The sequence below is a fragment of the Tupaia chinensis genome, unplaced genomic scaffold (assembly GCF_000334495.1).
Source record: "Tupaia chinensis unplaced genomic scaffold, TupChi_1.0 Scaffold147282_1, whole genome shotgun sequence".
Classification (NCBI taxonomy): domain Eukaryota; kingdom Metazoa; phylum Chordata; class Mammalia; order Scandentia; family Tupaiidae; genus Tupaia; species Tupaia belangeri.
The window spans coordinates 3302871-3318904 of NW_006207133.1; the positions used below are offsets into that span (position 1 = coordinate 3302871).

Here is a 16034-nt window from a genome sequence, read left to right on the forward strand (position 1 = left end):
TCAGCAGGAGCTGAGGCTCACAGAGCTCCTAGGCATGCACCAGGTCTGCACACTGGCCATTGTCACCTTCCTGGGCTGTAGGCTTCACCACCTCCTCCTCACCCCAGTTAACAGGAGCCCAGGAAGGTGACATAACAGCCAGTGTCCTGTAATCTGTGTGTCCAAGTGTTAAAGGGTGCCATGGTCACACACCTCTAAGAAACTGATGTGGGAAATCTCAGAAAGGAGAGTCCTATTTAACTGTTTCGTTTTGTTTTAGTTTTGCTGTTGGGCATGTGTACTAGGTAGAGAGAGACAGAAAGTAAGAAATCACCCCCCAGTGAGGGATGGCTACACTACAATCCCTTCTTCTCCATTCTTTTGGGGATTTTTGGGCATGTACACACATGCGCCCTGTGTGTTTTTCAATCTGCTGAGTCCGGGACTTGAACCATGCTATGAGCCATGTGGGAGTCAGCACCCTAACCACCACACCACCTGTTGGCCCTCTGTTTAACTATTGATACCAACATTTTTCAAACTTACTTGACTGTGGAAGCCTTTGCTTTTCCCTTATGTGCTCCTACCACTGACTTTAGAAGCATCCTAGGAGTACATTTTGAGAAAAACTCTTGAGAATGAAGGTCCACAGAAGGGTTCAGAAAAAAAAAAAGCACGACATTGGGTTGGAATGTGATGTAAGAAGATTAATCTGACAGCCGTGTGTGGGAATGGAGTAGCCAGCTGAGTCGAGGGCCAGACAGGGTCTGAGCTACAGTAAAGCACACGTGACAAGAGGTACATTTGTCAAGACTTGAGAAAAAATGTTTGTGTAGTTTCTCAGGGGTGATTATACTGCTACTGTTTTCTCCCCAGGAAATGACCTTTGGCTCTAAAAAGAAGACTCCATTTTTCATGATAAAATGGCAGTGGCAAAAACCCCCAGCAGAGAACTAAAGAATGCTGAAGAACCCTTTAATAATCTGTCACCCTACCTTTTGAGGAGCTTAGTGGAGGAGCCCAAGAAAAGAACAGAAGTACCTAATCACCTCCTAGAATCAAGTAGGTGGTTAGAAAGCAGATTTGTTTATTAACACATCTTCCCAGGGGATCCAAAGTCCAGAAAGCAGAACAGAATTTTGGTGCTGATTTATCTGTATTGTTTTATAGGCATATAGCAGTTCTTGTTAAGAGCAATAGTTCTATAGATGCACCCACTTAGCTGATAACGTTTCTGTGGTGCTCATCAGTTACTACATTCTGTTCCACTTCCTCAAATGCCTTTCCATCTGTCCTTGCTTCCTCCTTTCTCATCCTTTGCAGGTCACTGGGGCTGTTGCAGTGCTGTCCTCCCAGGTCATAGTGTCCCCCGTCAGTTTCCTTTCCGGAATCATCCTGGCTGGCTCTTGTCATTGGTCCACACAGACGCTCTCTACGGTTCCCCTTGTGTACAGAATAACCACCTTTTACTTGGCCCCTTGCTATCTGATCTGAGCCTGCCTCCTAGCTCCAGCCCCACGCTGCACCCTGCTCACCCCCAGTTCCAGCCCCCCAAGTCATCCCATTCTGTCAGACCTTGAGCATTCTATATCTCCTTGCCTGGTCCACTCATATCCCTTAGCTATTAAGGAAAAGACTCATCATTTTGCCTGTTATTCACATTTAACCCCACACAACTACGTCATGAGATATGTTTTATTTTCACTTTACTGTTGGAGCAGCTGAGGCTCAGAGGCTACATGATTGATCCCAGTTGGTGGGAAGCTGGTGTTCAACTGGTGAAACCAGCTCTCCACCATCATGCCTGGTGCACCCTACTCGTCCTTCAAAGTCTATCTCAATGTTAGAAACGGAATATTTTGGTTTGGCTCTTTTATTGCTATAGAACTTACCAAATACAAATTAGTACACTTGACCACTTTATGGGCATTAGCAGAAAAATGCCAGTTTTACATCTACTGTGTGGCTGGCCCTTCAGAAAAATAAAAATCTTTTGGCATTAAAAAGAAATGACGGAATCATGGTAATTTCTGCACTTACAAAATGACCAAATAATAACCTTTCGAGGTTGCCAGTCTCCCTGACATTCTTCCCTGTCCCAGCCCTTCACTTTGGTCCAAAGCTGTTAACAGTGACAATTCCCCCAGTGAGGAAGATAAACATCAAATGTTCACACCGACTTCATGCGGGGTGAGGGTGTCCATGGCTTTCAGGATTTAGATGTAGCCAGAGTCAGAAGGTTAGCATTTGTAAGAAATTGAACAATTTTTTTTACAAAATTTCCTCCTGCCTTTTGTCATCTTTCCTCCTTTTCTCCACCCTATATGTGTGTATAAAAGTTCATTTATTTCTTCTGAGAGAAAGACAGAGACAGGACCCCTAACAGGATCTTCACGCCACAATCCCCCACTTAGCCCTGGATCACGAGCATGTGTGTACCCGACATGTGCAGGGAAATCTTTGGACACGAACCCAGAACCTTCCCACGTGGGTCATCCTCCCAGAGTGTTGCATTACTTCAGTGCCATCATTTAGCCCCCAGTTTCTTCCACATTATAACTTTTGACTTTGAGGAAAGCAGTTTAGTGGCTGGCATCAGACAGACCTGGGCTTGATTGTTGATGACCGACTATGGGTAAGTTGCTTAACCTTGCTGAGTTTCAGTTCTTTCATCTGCAAAGTAGAAATAATTCCTGGTAGGGTTGAACTAAGAATTATAAACAAATGCATGCACAGCACTGCCTGGCACAAAGTACTTAAGGCACCCAAATTACCATAGTGGGTTTTAAGTGCCTTCTCTGCACATCTCTGCTTCAGCCTACGTAAAGAACTGGGATAAGTTTTATAGACCTGGACACTTTTGTGAGCGTAGCTGTTTTTATCTTGTTCAATACTTAAAGAGGACAAAGATATTCACATGGCAACAAAAGCAGTTTGAGACTTTGCTGTCCAGAGTGATAATTATTTAGAGCTTTAAGATTACACTATATCACATGTAATTTCTATTCAGCTATTCAGACAAAATAAAATAATAAAAGTTAAATACACAGTAATAAAATCAAACACTTGGTGTCTGGATAATTACATTGGGTATTCATTACATAATAAGTAAACTCTATGTACAGATCAAAGACGTGGTGTGTGCTCTTTATGAGCTGGTGTTTTATTCCAAAGACTTGTAGAAAATGTGGAAATGGCAAATTCTTTGAACAGATCTTAAGTGGTATATATACATTTGTATGTGATGATATTGCCTAAGTGATGTTTAAAAATTGAGAAGAAGCACTGTTCAGTTTATTTGGAACAGAAAATCAATCTCACCGACAGCTGTTTCCCATTTCTGAAACTTGCATATGCCTAGACCATTGTAAATTGAAGAGAAGCCTATGTTGATCATGCTTCTTTAATTTAATATTTTCTCTACTATCTCAGGAGATACTGATCTACATTGTTTTTACAGAGGTTTATGCAAAACTTCTGAATAATAAAGTCATACAGGCAAGACCTGGAATATTACACTTTGGAGGCTATCAAGTTGAAAAACAGCACCAACAGATTCTGGTAGGTACTTCTGAAGTGGGATAATTAATCATCACAATGAAATGATGGGAATGTTGGGCGTTTTTATCACTCATTCATCTAAAAAGCAGCATAATCAGCCAAAGTACAGGTATAAATTGGGGCAGAAAGAGAATTCTGCGGTGAGAAATTTTAAAGTTTCATTGATGTCCTTGTTGAAGTTACTTCCTTCCTGCCAAAAACTACTGCCCCCCCCCCAACTCTTTCCAAATAGATGTCATTGCTAGGCGATTACTAGGGGCAAGATTCCGTGCGTTCTGTTCTACATGATTTAATTGAGTCCTATGCTAGCTCTGTGATCACTTTGTTACTCTCATTATATAGATAAGGAAACCGAGATTCCACAGGGTTAAGTCATTTTTCATGGACACAGAGCTACTAACGGACAGAGGCAGAATATGGTTCTTTTTTCTTTTTTTTTTGGAGAGGTTTTTGCTATAGGGCACGTGCGCTCACCAGAAACACAGAGAGAGACAGAGAGACAGAAAGTGAGAAATCACCCCCAGGGGGGATGGTCACACTGCAATCCTTTCTCCTCCATTCTCCTCTCAGGATCCTGGGCATGCACACACATGCACCCGGCATGAATTTAAGTCACCAGGTCTGGGACTCGAACTGCGTTCAACTACACTCTCCATAGGGCGTGGTCACACTACAATCCTTTCTCTTCCATCTCCCTCTCCTTTTGGGAATCCAGCGACATAGCCATTATGCCAACTGCTGGTCCCAGATGTGGGCCTTTTTTTTTTTTTTTTTTTTTGAGAGGTTTTTGCTATAGGGCCCCTGTGCTTGCCAGACAGACAAAGAGAGACAGAGAGACAGAAAGCGAGAAATCACCTCCCAGGGGGGATGGCCATGCCACAATCCCTTCTCCATTCTCCTCTCGGGATCTTGGGCACGCACGCACATGCGCCCAGCGTGAGTTTTAAGCCACTGGGTCTGGGACGCCAACCGCAGTTGACTACGTGGGAGTCCAGCGACATAGCCATTACGCTAACTGCTGGTCCCTCCCAGATGTGGTTCTTAGGTAACCTTCCTCAAACCACTCTTGATCCAGGCTTACAACACCACAGAAGGGAGTGTCCCCTTCCGAGGAGGTTCTAATGTGATCTGTTTAACTTGCTTAGGTTAGATACTCATGCCTGACTCAGTCATTCTAGCCAGAGGGAAAGATCTGGGGAGGTAGGGGTAAGCTTCACTGAATGGACTCCGAAGAGACAGATAGTCATCTGCTGGATTGCAAAGTAACCCAATCCCAGAAAATCCCAGAGCAACTGCAGGTTAACACCGAGGGCCAATTTTTCCTGGGTTTCTCATTGACCTGGATGTTGACTGGGATGGGCTCTGTGTGCCTGCAAAGTCCCAACTGTATTAACCTACATGAAAATGGCCCTAAACATTTGTATCTGTTTTCCAACCTCAGTGATCGCACCACAAACTCTTAAAGTGACACCAGGCATGAGGCCTTAGAACTACTCCATACTGCGCCCTAAATCTGAACCAAACTGGTCTCTGAGGAAATGACGGACTGGGGCCACAGTGGGCTCTCTTCATGTGGACCCTCTGAGACTCTGCCTCTGTATGTGCTGTACCCCTTCTGGCCCCTGTCCCTAGCTGCACAAGAATCTCTACTTACATTTCCCATCACGTTACATCTCTACTACAATTGTAATGCTTTCTTAGAAGCCATGGGTTAAAATGGACCATTTAAAGAAAAAGTTCCTCTTATAATAGACTATTCAGAGTGAGCACAATCCCTAGAGGAAACTGACCAATGGAAAAGCTCTCAGGAAGTGCTTTAGGTTTCTGTCCTGCAGTCCTGAACAGAGAACAGTTTCCATGAGTCCTTATACACCGAAGTGGGTTGAAAGAGAATAAATTAAGAGAGAAACCTGTTAGGTGGCAATAATTCCCTCTTAGGAAAAGGGCGAGGATTTAAGATTGTGATTGGGAAATTTACCCATCAGCCCCCAAGGATACATTTCTTAGAACACAGCCTCAAAAACCAAAGTTAATGATTCATTCTGGAGCCTACTTTTTCTGGTTATGAGGTTTGCTGTTTAGGTTATGGTTGGATAGATCTAAAATAATTATCATTCATAAGGACTCATTGTTTATAAACTAAATACATACTCAAAGCTAAAATAGAATTTTATTACTTGCTCCTTATGATTCTCTTCTTTTTATTGCTTAATTGAAATGTAATTCACATGCCATAAATTTACCGATTTGCAGTGCACATACAATCCAGTGGTTTTTAGTATACTCATATTGTTGTGTGGTCGTTAACATAATGTACATCTAGTCATTTTTATCACCCTAAAAGAAACCATTATCAGTCACTCCTTATCCCTGCTTCCTCACTCCCCCATTCTCACACTCACACCATTTTTACCCTAGGCAAGTATTCATATATTTTCTGTCTCTATGGATTTGACTACTCTGGGCATCTCACATAATGAAATCATACAGCATGTAGTCTTCGGTGATGACTTCTTTTCACTTGCCATAATGTTTAATAGGCTCATCCAACTTGTAGCATGTATCAGCACTTCATTCACTTTAACTTTAATTAATTAATTAATTTTTATTTATTTTTTGCCAGAGAGGGAGAAAGTGAGAAAGCACTCTCCATAGGGCACAATCACACTACAATCCTTTCTCTTCTATCTCCCCCTCCTGTTGGAATTTTGGGCACTTATCACATGCACCCAGCATGTTCCCTGAGCTGCTGGATCTCAGACTCAAACTGCATAGTCAGCCATGTGGAATCCAGCTGCCTCAACCACAAGGCTACAGAGCTGACCCCTTCATCTATTTTTAGGACTGAATAATATTCCATTGTATGGATATATCACATTGTGTTTATCTAGTCATCATTTGATGGATACTTGGATTGTCCCATGTTGGAGCTGTTATGGAGCTGCAATAAACATGAACAGATATGCTTTTGTGGATATATTTTCAGTTCTCTTGAATATACACCTAGGAGTGGAATGGTTAGGTTGTATTAATTTTCTTTGGCTGCCATAACAAATCACTATAGATTCAGGGTACTATAAAAGCTAGGTCAACAGGTAGTGTGGTGTTACAGTGCTGGATCCCACCTGGTGATGCTGTGGTTTGAGTCCCAGTCCCGGTAGCTTAAAATTCACTCCAGGTGCATGTGTATCTGTGCCCAAAATCTTAAGAGGAAAATGGAGGAGAAGAGATTGCGATTGCCATTGCTGCTGGGAGGTGATTTTTCACTTTCCCTCGCTTTCTCTCAACCTCTCTCTGGCAAGCACAGACACCCACCCTATGGCAAAAATCTAAAACATAAAACAAGCAAACAAAAAAAAAAGGAAGAAAGAAAAAACAGAAATTTATTCTTTCACAGTTCTGGAGGCCAGAGTCCAAAATTAAGGGGCCACAAGGGCTGCACTCCCTCCAAAGTACTTGGGGAGACCTTTCAATTTCCAGTGGCTCTAGGTGTTTATTGGCTTATGGCTGTGTTAACTCCAATCTCGGCCTCCATCTTCACATGGCCTTTCCCTCTGTCTCCCTATGTCTTCTCTTCTGCTCTTAAAGGGCACTTGTCATTGGATTTAAGGCCCACCCAAGTAATCAGGATGATCTCATCTCAAGATACTTAACTTAATAACATCTACAAAGACTTTTTTTCTAATAAGGTCACATTAATAGGTTCCAGGGATTAAAATGTAGACATTTTTGAGCCCACTATTTAGCTCACTACAGTTTATTTGCACTTTCCTAGAGACTGATGAAGTCTTTGCACAAGTTTATTGGCCATTTGTATATGTTCCTTAGAGAATTGTCTTTTTGAATCCCTTGCCCATTTTACATTAAGAAATTCGTGGGACCAGGGGTGGCGTGGTGGTTAAGGCACTGGACACTCCCACATGGCCGACCACAGTTCAAGTCCTGGACCTGGTGGCTTGCTTTCTTACTTCCCCTCTCTCTCTCTCTGTGTCTCTCTCAGGTCAAATTTAAATAAATGGATGAATAAATAAAATTAAATAAATCTTTAAAAAAAGAAATTTGTTTTTATTTCTGAATTTTAAGAGTTCTTTGTATATTTTATTAAAAGTCTCTTCTCAGGTATGTGACTTGCAAGTATTTTCCCCATAGTATAGGTTGTCTTTTAATTTTCTTATAGTGTCCTTTGGAACACAAATTTTTAAAATTTTGATAAAGACCAATTTATGGTTTTTTTTTTTCTCATTTCTTAAGCTTTTGGTGTCATATCTAAGAAACCATTGACATATCTAAGGTCACAAAGATTTAGGCTTATGTTTTCTAATAAGAGTTTTATAGTATTTGCTCTTATATTTAGGTCTACAGTTTATTTATTTATTTATGCATATCTTCCATGAGAGCGGAAGACACAGAGAGAAAGACAGACAGGTACTTTCAACAGGTCTTCATGCTGTGATCCTACCCCCAGCCTTGGCCAGCCAGGATCACGAGCACGCACACACATGCCTGGTATGCACAGGAAAATCTCGAACATGAAAGGGGACCTTTCTACATGGCCTCAGTATCATGAGATATTGCATTATCACTGTGCTTCTGCACTGACCTCTATTTTATTTTCATTTCATTTGTATGTATTGTGTGAGGTAAAGATTCTATTTCAATCTCTCCTATGTCCCAGTATTACTTTTTTAAAAGACTCTTCTTTCTCCATTGAATGATCTTGGTGCTCTTGTTGAAAATCAGTTGACTGTAAATGTGAGGGTTTATTCCTGGACTTGATCCTATTCCATTGATGTATATGCCTGCCCTAAGGCTATACCACACATGATTACTGTGGCTGGTTTATGGCAAGTTTTGAAATCAGGAAGTATGAGTCCTCCAACTTGTTCCTTTTCAAGATAACTTTAACCATTTGGGGCCCTTTCAATTCCATATGACTTTTAAAACCAGTTTGTCAATTTCTGCAACAAACAGGATTTTAACAGGAATTACATTGGATATGTAGATCAGCTTGGGGAGGTATTACAATCTTACTATTAAGTCATAATCCATTTATTTTGTTTAATAAATTTTAATTTTTTCAAATGTACAATTGGTTGTGCCCGTTCATGCATCTTCATCAGCAGCTGGGACATCTCCACCCTTGGTATTTCTTGTGTAAATTACTTGCGCCCTGTGCTTTAAAACTTGTTTGATAAGCCCTTTACTAAGAAGCTTCTGAAGTGCTGCCTTGGCCAGATAACCGTGAATCTTCAGCCTCTTGGAGACAACAGCTGGGGTTATGAGCTTATCGGTGGGAACTTCTTACAGAGTTTGTCGGTTGTAGCTTTGTCAAACAAGACCAGGTTATTGAGCTTGTCCTGAACTTTGCCTTTGGACCACTTTGTCTTGGCCTTGCCCCCAGATTTGTTCCCTGGGTCTTTGTCCTTCTTGGCCAACTTCCCGGCATCTTTTTTCTTCTTGTCGTCCTTGCGCGGCATTATGAAGCCAGGAGAGCAGCAGCGGCCACTGTGCCTTGCTAAGAGGTTGAAAAGAAAAGCAAGTCAGAATCCATTTTTATGATAGATGTTTAATATCTTTTGCCACCAGCCTTAGGATATATTCCACTGTGTAGGTACAGGGGAAGAGAGTTTAACCATCCTTAAAATGGAATTTTCTCAGCGTCACTTAAGTCATAATTAGCTTGCCATGAGTCTCATAATTTGAAGAAATATTGGCACTCTTTATAGGATGAAAATGTATTAGAGTTAATAACTAGTAATTTTATAAGTTACTAAAAATAAGAACAACATGACTTTTTTAGGGCATAGCATAGCTTTTTAAAATTGGTATTTTATTTTCCTTAGTTACTATTAGTGATTCTAAAAATGTTACTAAATTTAAAATTGTTTTGCCCTCTTTATAGTTTTAATCACATTAACTGCACACTTTTCTCTTTATTTCTCTAACTTTTTGGATGTTATCACTAATGAAGCTGTACTTTCTGGTGTATGTTATCATGTCTTTAATAGAGTTAAGAATTTTCTCCTGTTTAATTCTGTACACAGTAAGAGCATCCACGAAGTGCCAGGCAAAATGTCAAAGCATTTGGGGAAATTTAAAGGTGAATGAAATCAAAATTTCCAAGTAGTAGAAGGTATTTAAAAAGTACCAAACAGGGCCAGCCAGTGACATGGTGGTTAAGACAGCTAGATCACATATGGCTGACTGTGCAGTTCAAGGCCAAGACCCATTGGCTTGAAAAACCGGGTATGTGTGTGTTCATGCCCAAAATCCCCAGAGAAGAATGAAGAAGAGATTGCAGCATAGTCGTCTCCCATGGAGGGTGCTTTCTCACTTTCTCTTTCTCTCTCTCCCTCTCTCTCTTTCCAGTGAGCACATGTACCCTAGCAAAAACTAAAAACACAAATTGAACATGACACAAGATAAGTCAAGGGACATGAAGAAGCAGAGGAACATGCTCTGTAGAGGGAAGGCAGCAGCTCACCCACACAGAACCATGTAAAAAGACTCGCAGAGAAGCCATTTCAGATAGCACAAAAGCAAAATGGCAAGTGGCAAGAAGTCCAGGGTGAGTGAGCATGTGGCATATTCGGAGGCCAACGTGCAAGCTGGTTTACTTGGATTACAGGGCTTTTAGAGGGTAATAATGGGAAATGTGAGTTGGGATGAAAACATTAACATAAAGAACATGTACTTCAGATAGCAGCAAGAAGTTAAAGTGTTTTTAAACAGGGATAATATGTCCTTGAGGAAGATCAACTTGCTGGTATTTTAGAGGATAAATGTGGTTCTCAGCCTCTTCTTTCATTAACATCCTCAGGGTGTCATTAATCAGAAAAACTCAAGAGTGAGATACTGTCAGGTAGGGTCGAGTTTTGGAAGGTCAGAAGCCATTGTAGCATCTATGACTGTTTTGCCTTATCAGGAACCAACTTTTACTCCTTGTAGATCATATTACCCCCTATTGAGAATGCCTGGGAAACAAGGGAGTATGACTTAATTATTGCAAAAGATACTAAACCTTAAAAGATACGAAACCTCATTCTGCTCGGGAACAGAAGCAGGTTTGTCTTTTGTGTTGCTACTTCCCCAGGAAGTAGTGCAGTGCCTAACACGCAGGAGGCACTCGGTAAACATCGGTAAACAATAACTGAACTCACTGTATTGGAAGAGATTGACTTGGCAGGGGCTCACTGATTCCAAGTAAATCCAGTGTAAAGTCTAAGTAGTTATATTTCTTCTATCAGACATTAAAACAAACGGAAATAGATAAAAGTACAAAATGATTTTATCTTAATAGCATTCGGGGAGTTCTTAGGGAAGTCGGTCCTGTTTCCACCAGTGAAGTTCAGCGGAAGTCTAAAGCAATTACCTTGAGATTCTTGCCAAACAAGGGGGAAAAATCCAGTAACTGCTTTTATCTTGATTTTGTACAGGAAAGTATGTAAATTGCCCAAGAATGGAATGATTGAATGTGTGTTTAAAACCACAATAAATTGTTCATTAACATTGGAGATCAATTCACATTGGGTTAAAAGATTTGAAATATTTTATTTGCATTCATATTGAAATAGTGCTTCAATTTACTTTAAAATTTGAAATGATGGCCCCCAGTTTTCTCAAAACCAATACAACTTGGGATCAGCAGTTAGCGTAATGGCTATGTCATTGGACTCCCACGTAGTTGACCGTGGTTCGAGTCCTGGACCCGGTGTCTTAAACTCACGCCGGGTGCGTGTGCGTGCATGCCCCAGATCCCGAGAAGAGAATGGAGGAGAAGGGATTGAGGCGTGGCCATCCCCCCTGGGGGGTGATTTCTTACTTTCTGTCTCTATGTCTCTCTCTGTCTGTCTGGTGAGCACATGCGCCCTATAACAAAAACCTCTCAAAAAAAAAAATACATCTTAAAATTTTATTCCTCTTTGTAGAAAGACTTATCTAGGAAATTATATTTATTAAGTAAATAAACTATCAATTTTCTCATGGGACAGCTAATGTTGCTATTGTCAGCTCAAAACAAAAATTGTTAGCCTATAAGGTTTTGTCTTAAATAAGTGAACAGTTCCTTCTGAAATAATAATATTAGTTTTCAGTTCCCTAGTACAGCCTTTAGAGATCCCCTTCTCCACCCAAGATCTTGCTTCTCAAAATTAGGACCATGAATCCCAGTGGCTTCTCCTCAGTGTGTGGGAAGCCACGGCATAAACAGTACAATTTTCTACAGCATCAGTTTCACTCTCACATTTAGGGGAAATGCTGTATGGAGCATAATTTTATTGTAGAATACATGGTCAACGTGCATTTTAAGAAAAAAACCAAAGAGCTTGTAGGGCTACTTGAATTTTGTCCCCAGATCCCTGAAACTAAGTATTATATTAACCTTTTTCTGTGCCACTGAGGAGAGATATTAAAAGACTCAACTTCAGCTGGGTGGTGGTGCAAGCCTGTAAGGCTGAGGTACTTGCTACTTGGAGCCTGAGGAAAGAGAATCCTCAGTTCGAGACCAGAATGGGCAACACAGCAGGACCTATCACTATAACCACACAGACACACACACACACACAGACACCCCAAGTTGGAGGTTAAAGTGTTATATTTGGAAAAATGCTATGACAAGTGCTTAGGATTGAAGGTTGGCCACACCCACTCCAAGCCAAGACTTCACTGGAGAGCAGGTTCTGCCCTGCCCTCTAGAGGAAGAACACACTTTCCAGGAGGACCCAGAAGGAGCTCATGAGAAACAGAGATCTCTGGGAGTGGGAGTAGAGAGAGCTATGGGCCCTGTCTGGGAAATAAATCCCTGTAAATCCTGAGTAATGTCTGTTAAATCATGACCACTTAATGTATGTTTGGTGGTTTCTGTCTTCTGTATGTGGGGGTGGTGCTGAGTTGATCTGAGAAACTGTAGAAGGGACTGAATTTCCCATGAGAGACAATAGGGAGCCCTATGGAGGCAGCACCAAGGAATTAGGGCCCATAGAGCTGGGAGAAGGTCAGTTTCTAGGAGAACAGAGATCTTAGAGGAACTGGGATGCCTACTGACCCCCAAATTGGAACAAAGGACAGAATTTTAGGCAACATTAGGTTTACTTGTGTTTTGTTATATTTTTTATTTTTTCCTTTGTTTTGTTGTTGTTGTTGTTTATAAGCCAGGGGTGTATGTTCAGCACCTTCACCAGCACACCGCCTGTTGGCCTGTTGTTGTTTATAAGCCAGAGTGTACATGTGCTTGCCAGGGACAGAGGGAAAAAGAAAGTGTTCCCCAGTGGAGTGTGCTCATGGCACAATCGCTTTTTTCCCATTTCTCCATCCTGTCGGGATTTGGGGCATGCGTGTATATGTGCCTGGCATGTTTTCCAAGCAAACTGGGATGTGATTCGAACCACACAGTTGACCATGTGGGATCTGAGTCCCTTAACTACTAGGCTATGGGACCAGCCTTCCTTTTTGGAAGACAGTGTCTTTTTATTGCAATCCTCCTGCCTCAGCCTCCCAGTTGACTGCAGTCGCAGCCACTTCCATGCCTGTTTTTTGTTTGTTTGTTTGTTTGTTTTAAGACAGAATCTCCCCATAATGCCTAGCTGGATGTCCAGTCTCAGGAATTCCAGTTCCTACTTTCCATAGGGCCATTTGGGAATACTGGAATAACTGAGCCTCCCAGCAGCTTTGAGGAGAGGCCTCTCTAGTCTTCCACATATGATATCACTTATTGCAAACTACCCTAAGCAGTGAAGTTATTTTTTTTCTTTTTTTGGAGAGGTTTTTGCTATAGGCCACGTGCGCTCGCCAGAAAGACAGAGAGAGACAAAGAGATAGAAAGCGAGAAATCACCCCCCTCCCCAGGGGGGATGGCCACGCCGCAGTCCCTTCTCCTCCATTCTCTTCTCGGGATCTTGGGCATGCACGCACACACGCCCGGCGTGAGTTTTAAGCCACCGGGTCCGGGAGGCGAACCGCGGTCAACTACGTGGGAGTCCAGCGACAAAGCCATTACGCTGGTCCCCAGCACTGAAGTTATTATTGATTGTCAGGTAGATATTATAGTCTGACCATGATGGGAGGCAGGAGCCACAGGTCCCCTCCCTAGCAGCTTTTCTACCAGGTGGCCTGTGAAGAAAACAGGCCTAGGGAAATTCTACCACGTGTGTGAACTCTTACTTGCCAGCAGGCAAAAAAAAGTCATTCTACCTGTAATTGGTAAGAAGTCCTAACTAGGTTCTGGGAGAGGAGCTTTGCCGGCAGCAGATGCAGCAAAACGGCTGACAGAATGTTTTTGTGAAGTCCTGAAAGGGACCCTGGGGAATCCTAAGCCTCTGACTGTCACTCTAAGGATACTGGCTTCTGAACTCACAATACTGTCATACCTGTTTGTTCAAGAGTGGAAGTGCCCAGGGACCAGTAGTTAGCATAATAGCTATGTCGCTAGACTCCCATATAGCCAACTGTGGTTCGAGCCCTGGACCCAGTGGCTTAAACTCACGCTGAGTGTGTGTGCGTGCGTGCCCAAGATCCTGAGAAGAAAATGGAGGAGAAGGGATTGCAGCGTGCCGGGGGGGGGGGTGATTTCTCACTTTCTGTCTCTCTTTCTCTCTCTGTCTTTCAGGAGAGCGCACATAGCCTATAGCAAAAACCTCTCCAAAAAAAGAAAAGAAAAAAAAAAGAGTAGAAGTGCCTGGATGGTGTTTTTAGTTAGTCCATGTAATCTGAGCATCCCTCCTGCTAGTACAGAAGACCTTCCTATGTTGGTCTAGGTGACCATGGTTGAAGTACTCCAGTAACCACTTCTAGAGTGTGGATGCTGGATTAGCATACCTCAGTGCTCACTAAACACTCCCAGAGTAGGGATTGCTGATTTCTGTCTCTGACAAAACACACACACTATCTAGAAAAAAAATGCTGCTTATTGTCTTTATTTTATTATTCTTTATATGGTTATGATATATTTCCTATTATATAAAAAGTTTTAAAAAATACATGATATTGGGACCAGCAGGTGGCATGGTGGTGCATGGTTATGATATATTTCCTATTATATAAACAGTTTTAAAAAATACATGCTATTGGGACCAGCAGGTGGCATGGTGGTTAGGGCGCTGGACACTCCCACATGGCCGACCATGATTCGAGTCCCAGACTTGGTGGCTTGCTTTCTCACTTTCTCTGTCTCTCTCTCCATGGCCAAACTGAAATAAATGAATGAATAAATAAAATTAAATTTAAAAATAATTATTTTTTAAAAATACATGATATCACCTCAAAGCCCTTTAGGAATGAGATGAGGTATAAATAAATAAGGAGATGAATGTGCACATAAATATGTAAATAAAACAATGTCCTTATTCTAAATGCTGCTGCTTCTCTTCCAGCATCTGGCCAACATTTCCAATGAAGACACACATGTTCATATTCTACCTCCACAAACCAAGTACTTTCAGGTTGATTATGTGAAGAAGGTGAGCCTTACTCGGATGCCTGCTATCCCTATGGGGTTCTTCTATTGGTCTTGGACTTGCCCAGGATGAGGTGTCATGTCTTATCACCTGTGGTGCCCCCTGAGCTTGTCTCAACAGGAGCCCCCTTGTCTTCCAGGATCACCGCCTTGTCCCTGGCTTGTCCCTCACGGTCACTGTCACATTTTCTCCAGATGAGTGGCGATACTATTACGACTGCATCCGCATTCACTGCAAGGCAAGTTTCTTGAAATTGCTTTTTTTTTGGAAGGCAGTGAAAATTGATATACTTAAGAGAGGAAGAGAGATGGAATGATGAGTAAGAGCTTTCTCAGCAAAACACTTTGAGTGCTCCCTGAATAGCCAATCTGATGGACATGGAAGGCCCACTGTCCACAGGAGTGGTAGGCTTCTAGGAATCCAACAGGGCCCAAGAATACTGTTTATTGCTATTCTGTGCCTAAAACCTCAGTCCTCATGTGATGCTGGGAGTTGATGAAGGTTTCTTCCAATAGCTTCAGTGTACTCCTTTAAATGTGAGGCTAAAAATTAACAACCCCTGTCCTGGAATAAGCAAGGGTGACTGGCAGTTGGCCCGTGGCTCATGTGGGAGTAAACACAGAGGCAGACCTGGGCTTCTGCAGGAAGGTGAGAGCTGACTTCTTAGGAGCCTTTTCTAGGTCACCTAATTCATTCTTTAGCCTCCAGCCAGAGCTAGCTCTGCTTATTGCCAATCGTTGTCTGAAAACCATCTCCTCCACATATTCCTTTGTTCTGTATTTCAGGCCCAGTCTTATAACCTGAGAAGCATGAAGGTTAATTAAATGTTTTTGTTTTGTTTTAATTGCCAGAGGGCATGTGTGCTCACCAAAGAGAGACAGCCAGAAGGAGAGAGAGGGAGAAAGCATCTACCAGTGGGGTGTGATTATGTACAGTCCCTTCATTTCTCCATCCTGTTGGGATTGTGGACACACTCACCAAGTACCTGGTGTATTTTTCAAATCCCTGAGGCTGGATTTTTTAAAATTATATATATATATATTA

General features: G+C 42.0%; 1 protein-coding gene and 1 pseudogene across 6 annotated transcripts in view; one reads left to right on the top strand and one right to left on the bottom strand.

Annotated features, from left to right (window-relative positions):
* Positions 1 to 16034, top strand: part of CFAP221 (cilia and flagella associated protein 221) — a 130809-nt gene that overhangs the window by 2326 nt on the left and 112449 nt on the right. For 5 of the 6 annotated variants that reach the window (XM_006169564.1, XM_006169565.2, XM_006169566.1 and 2 more), the window contains exons 2-5: positions 856 to 1041; positions 3440 to 3540; positions 14907 to 14993; positions 15130 to 15228. In XM_006169564.1, coding sequence (XP_006169626.1) covers positions 903 to 1041; positions 3440 to 3540; positions 14907 to 14993; positions 15130 to 15228 — 426 coding nt within the window. In that variant the 5' untranslated portion in view covers positions 856 to 902. Of the gene's footprint in view, positions 1 to 855; positions 1042 to 3439; positions 3541 to 9909; positions 10109 to 14906; positions 14994 to 15129; positions 15229 to 16034 lie in introns of those variants that run through there. The other variant, XM_006169568.1, reaches the window with a different exon arrangement.
* On the bottom strand, positions 8644 to 9017 carry LOC106734012 (40S ribosomal protein S25 pseudogene; annotated as a pseudogene).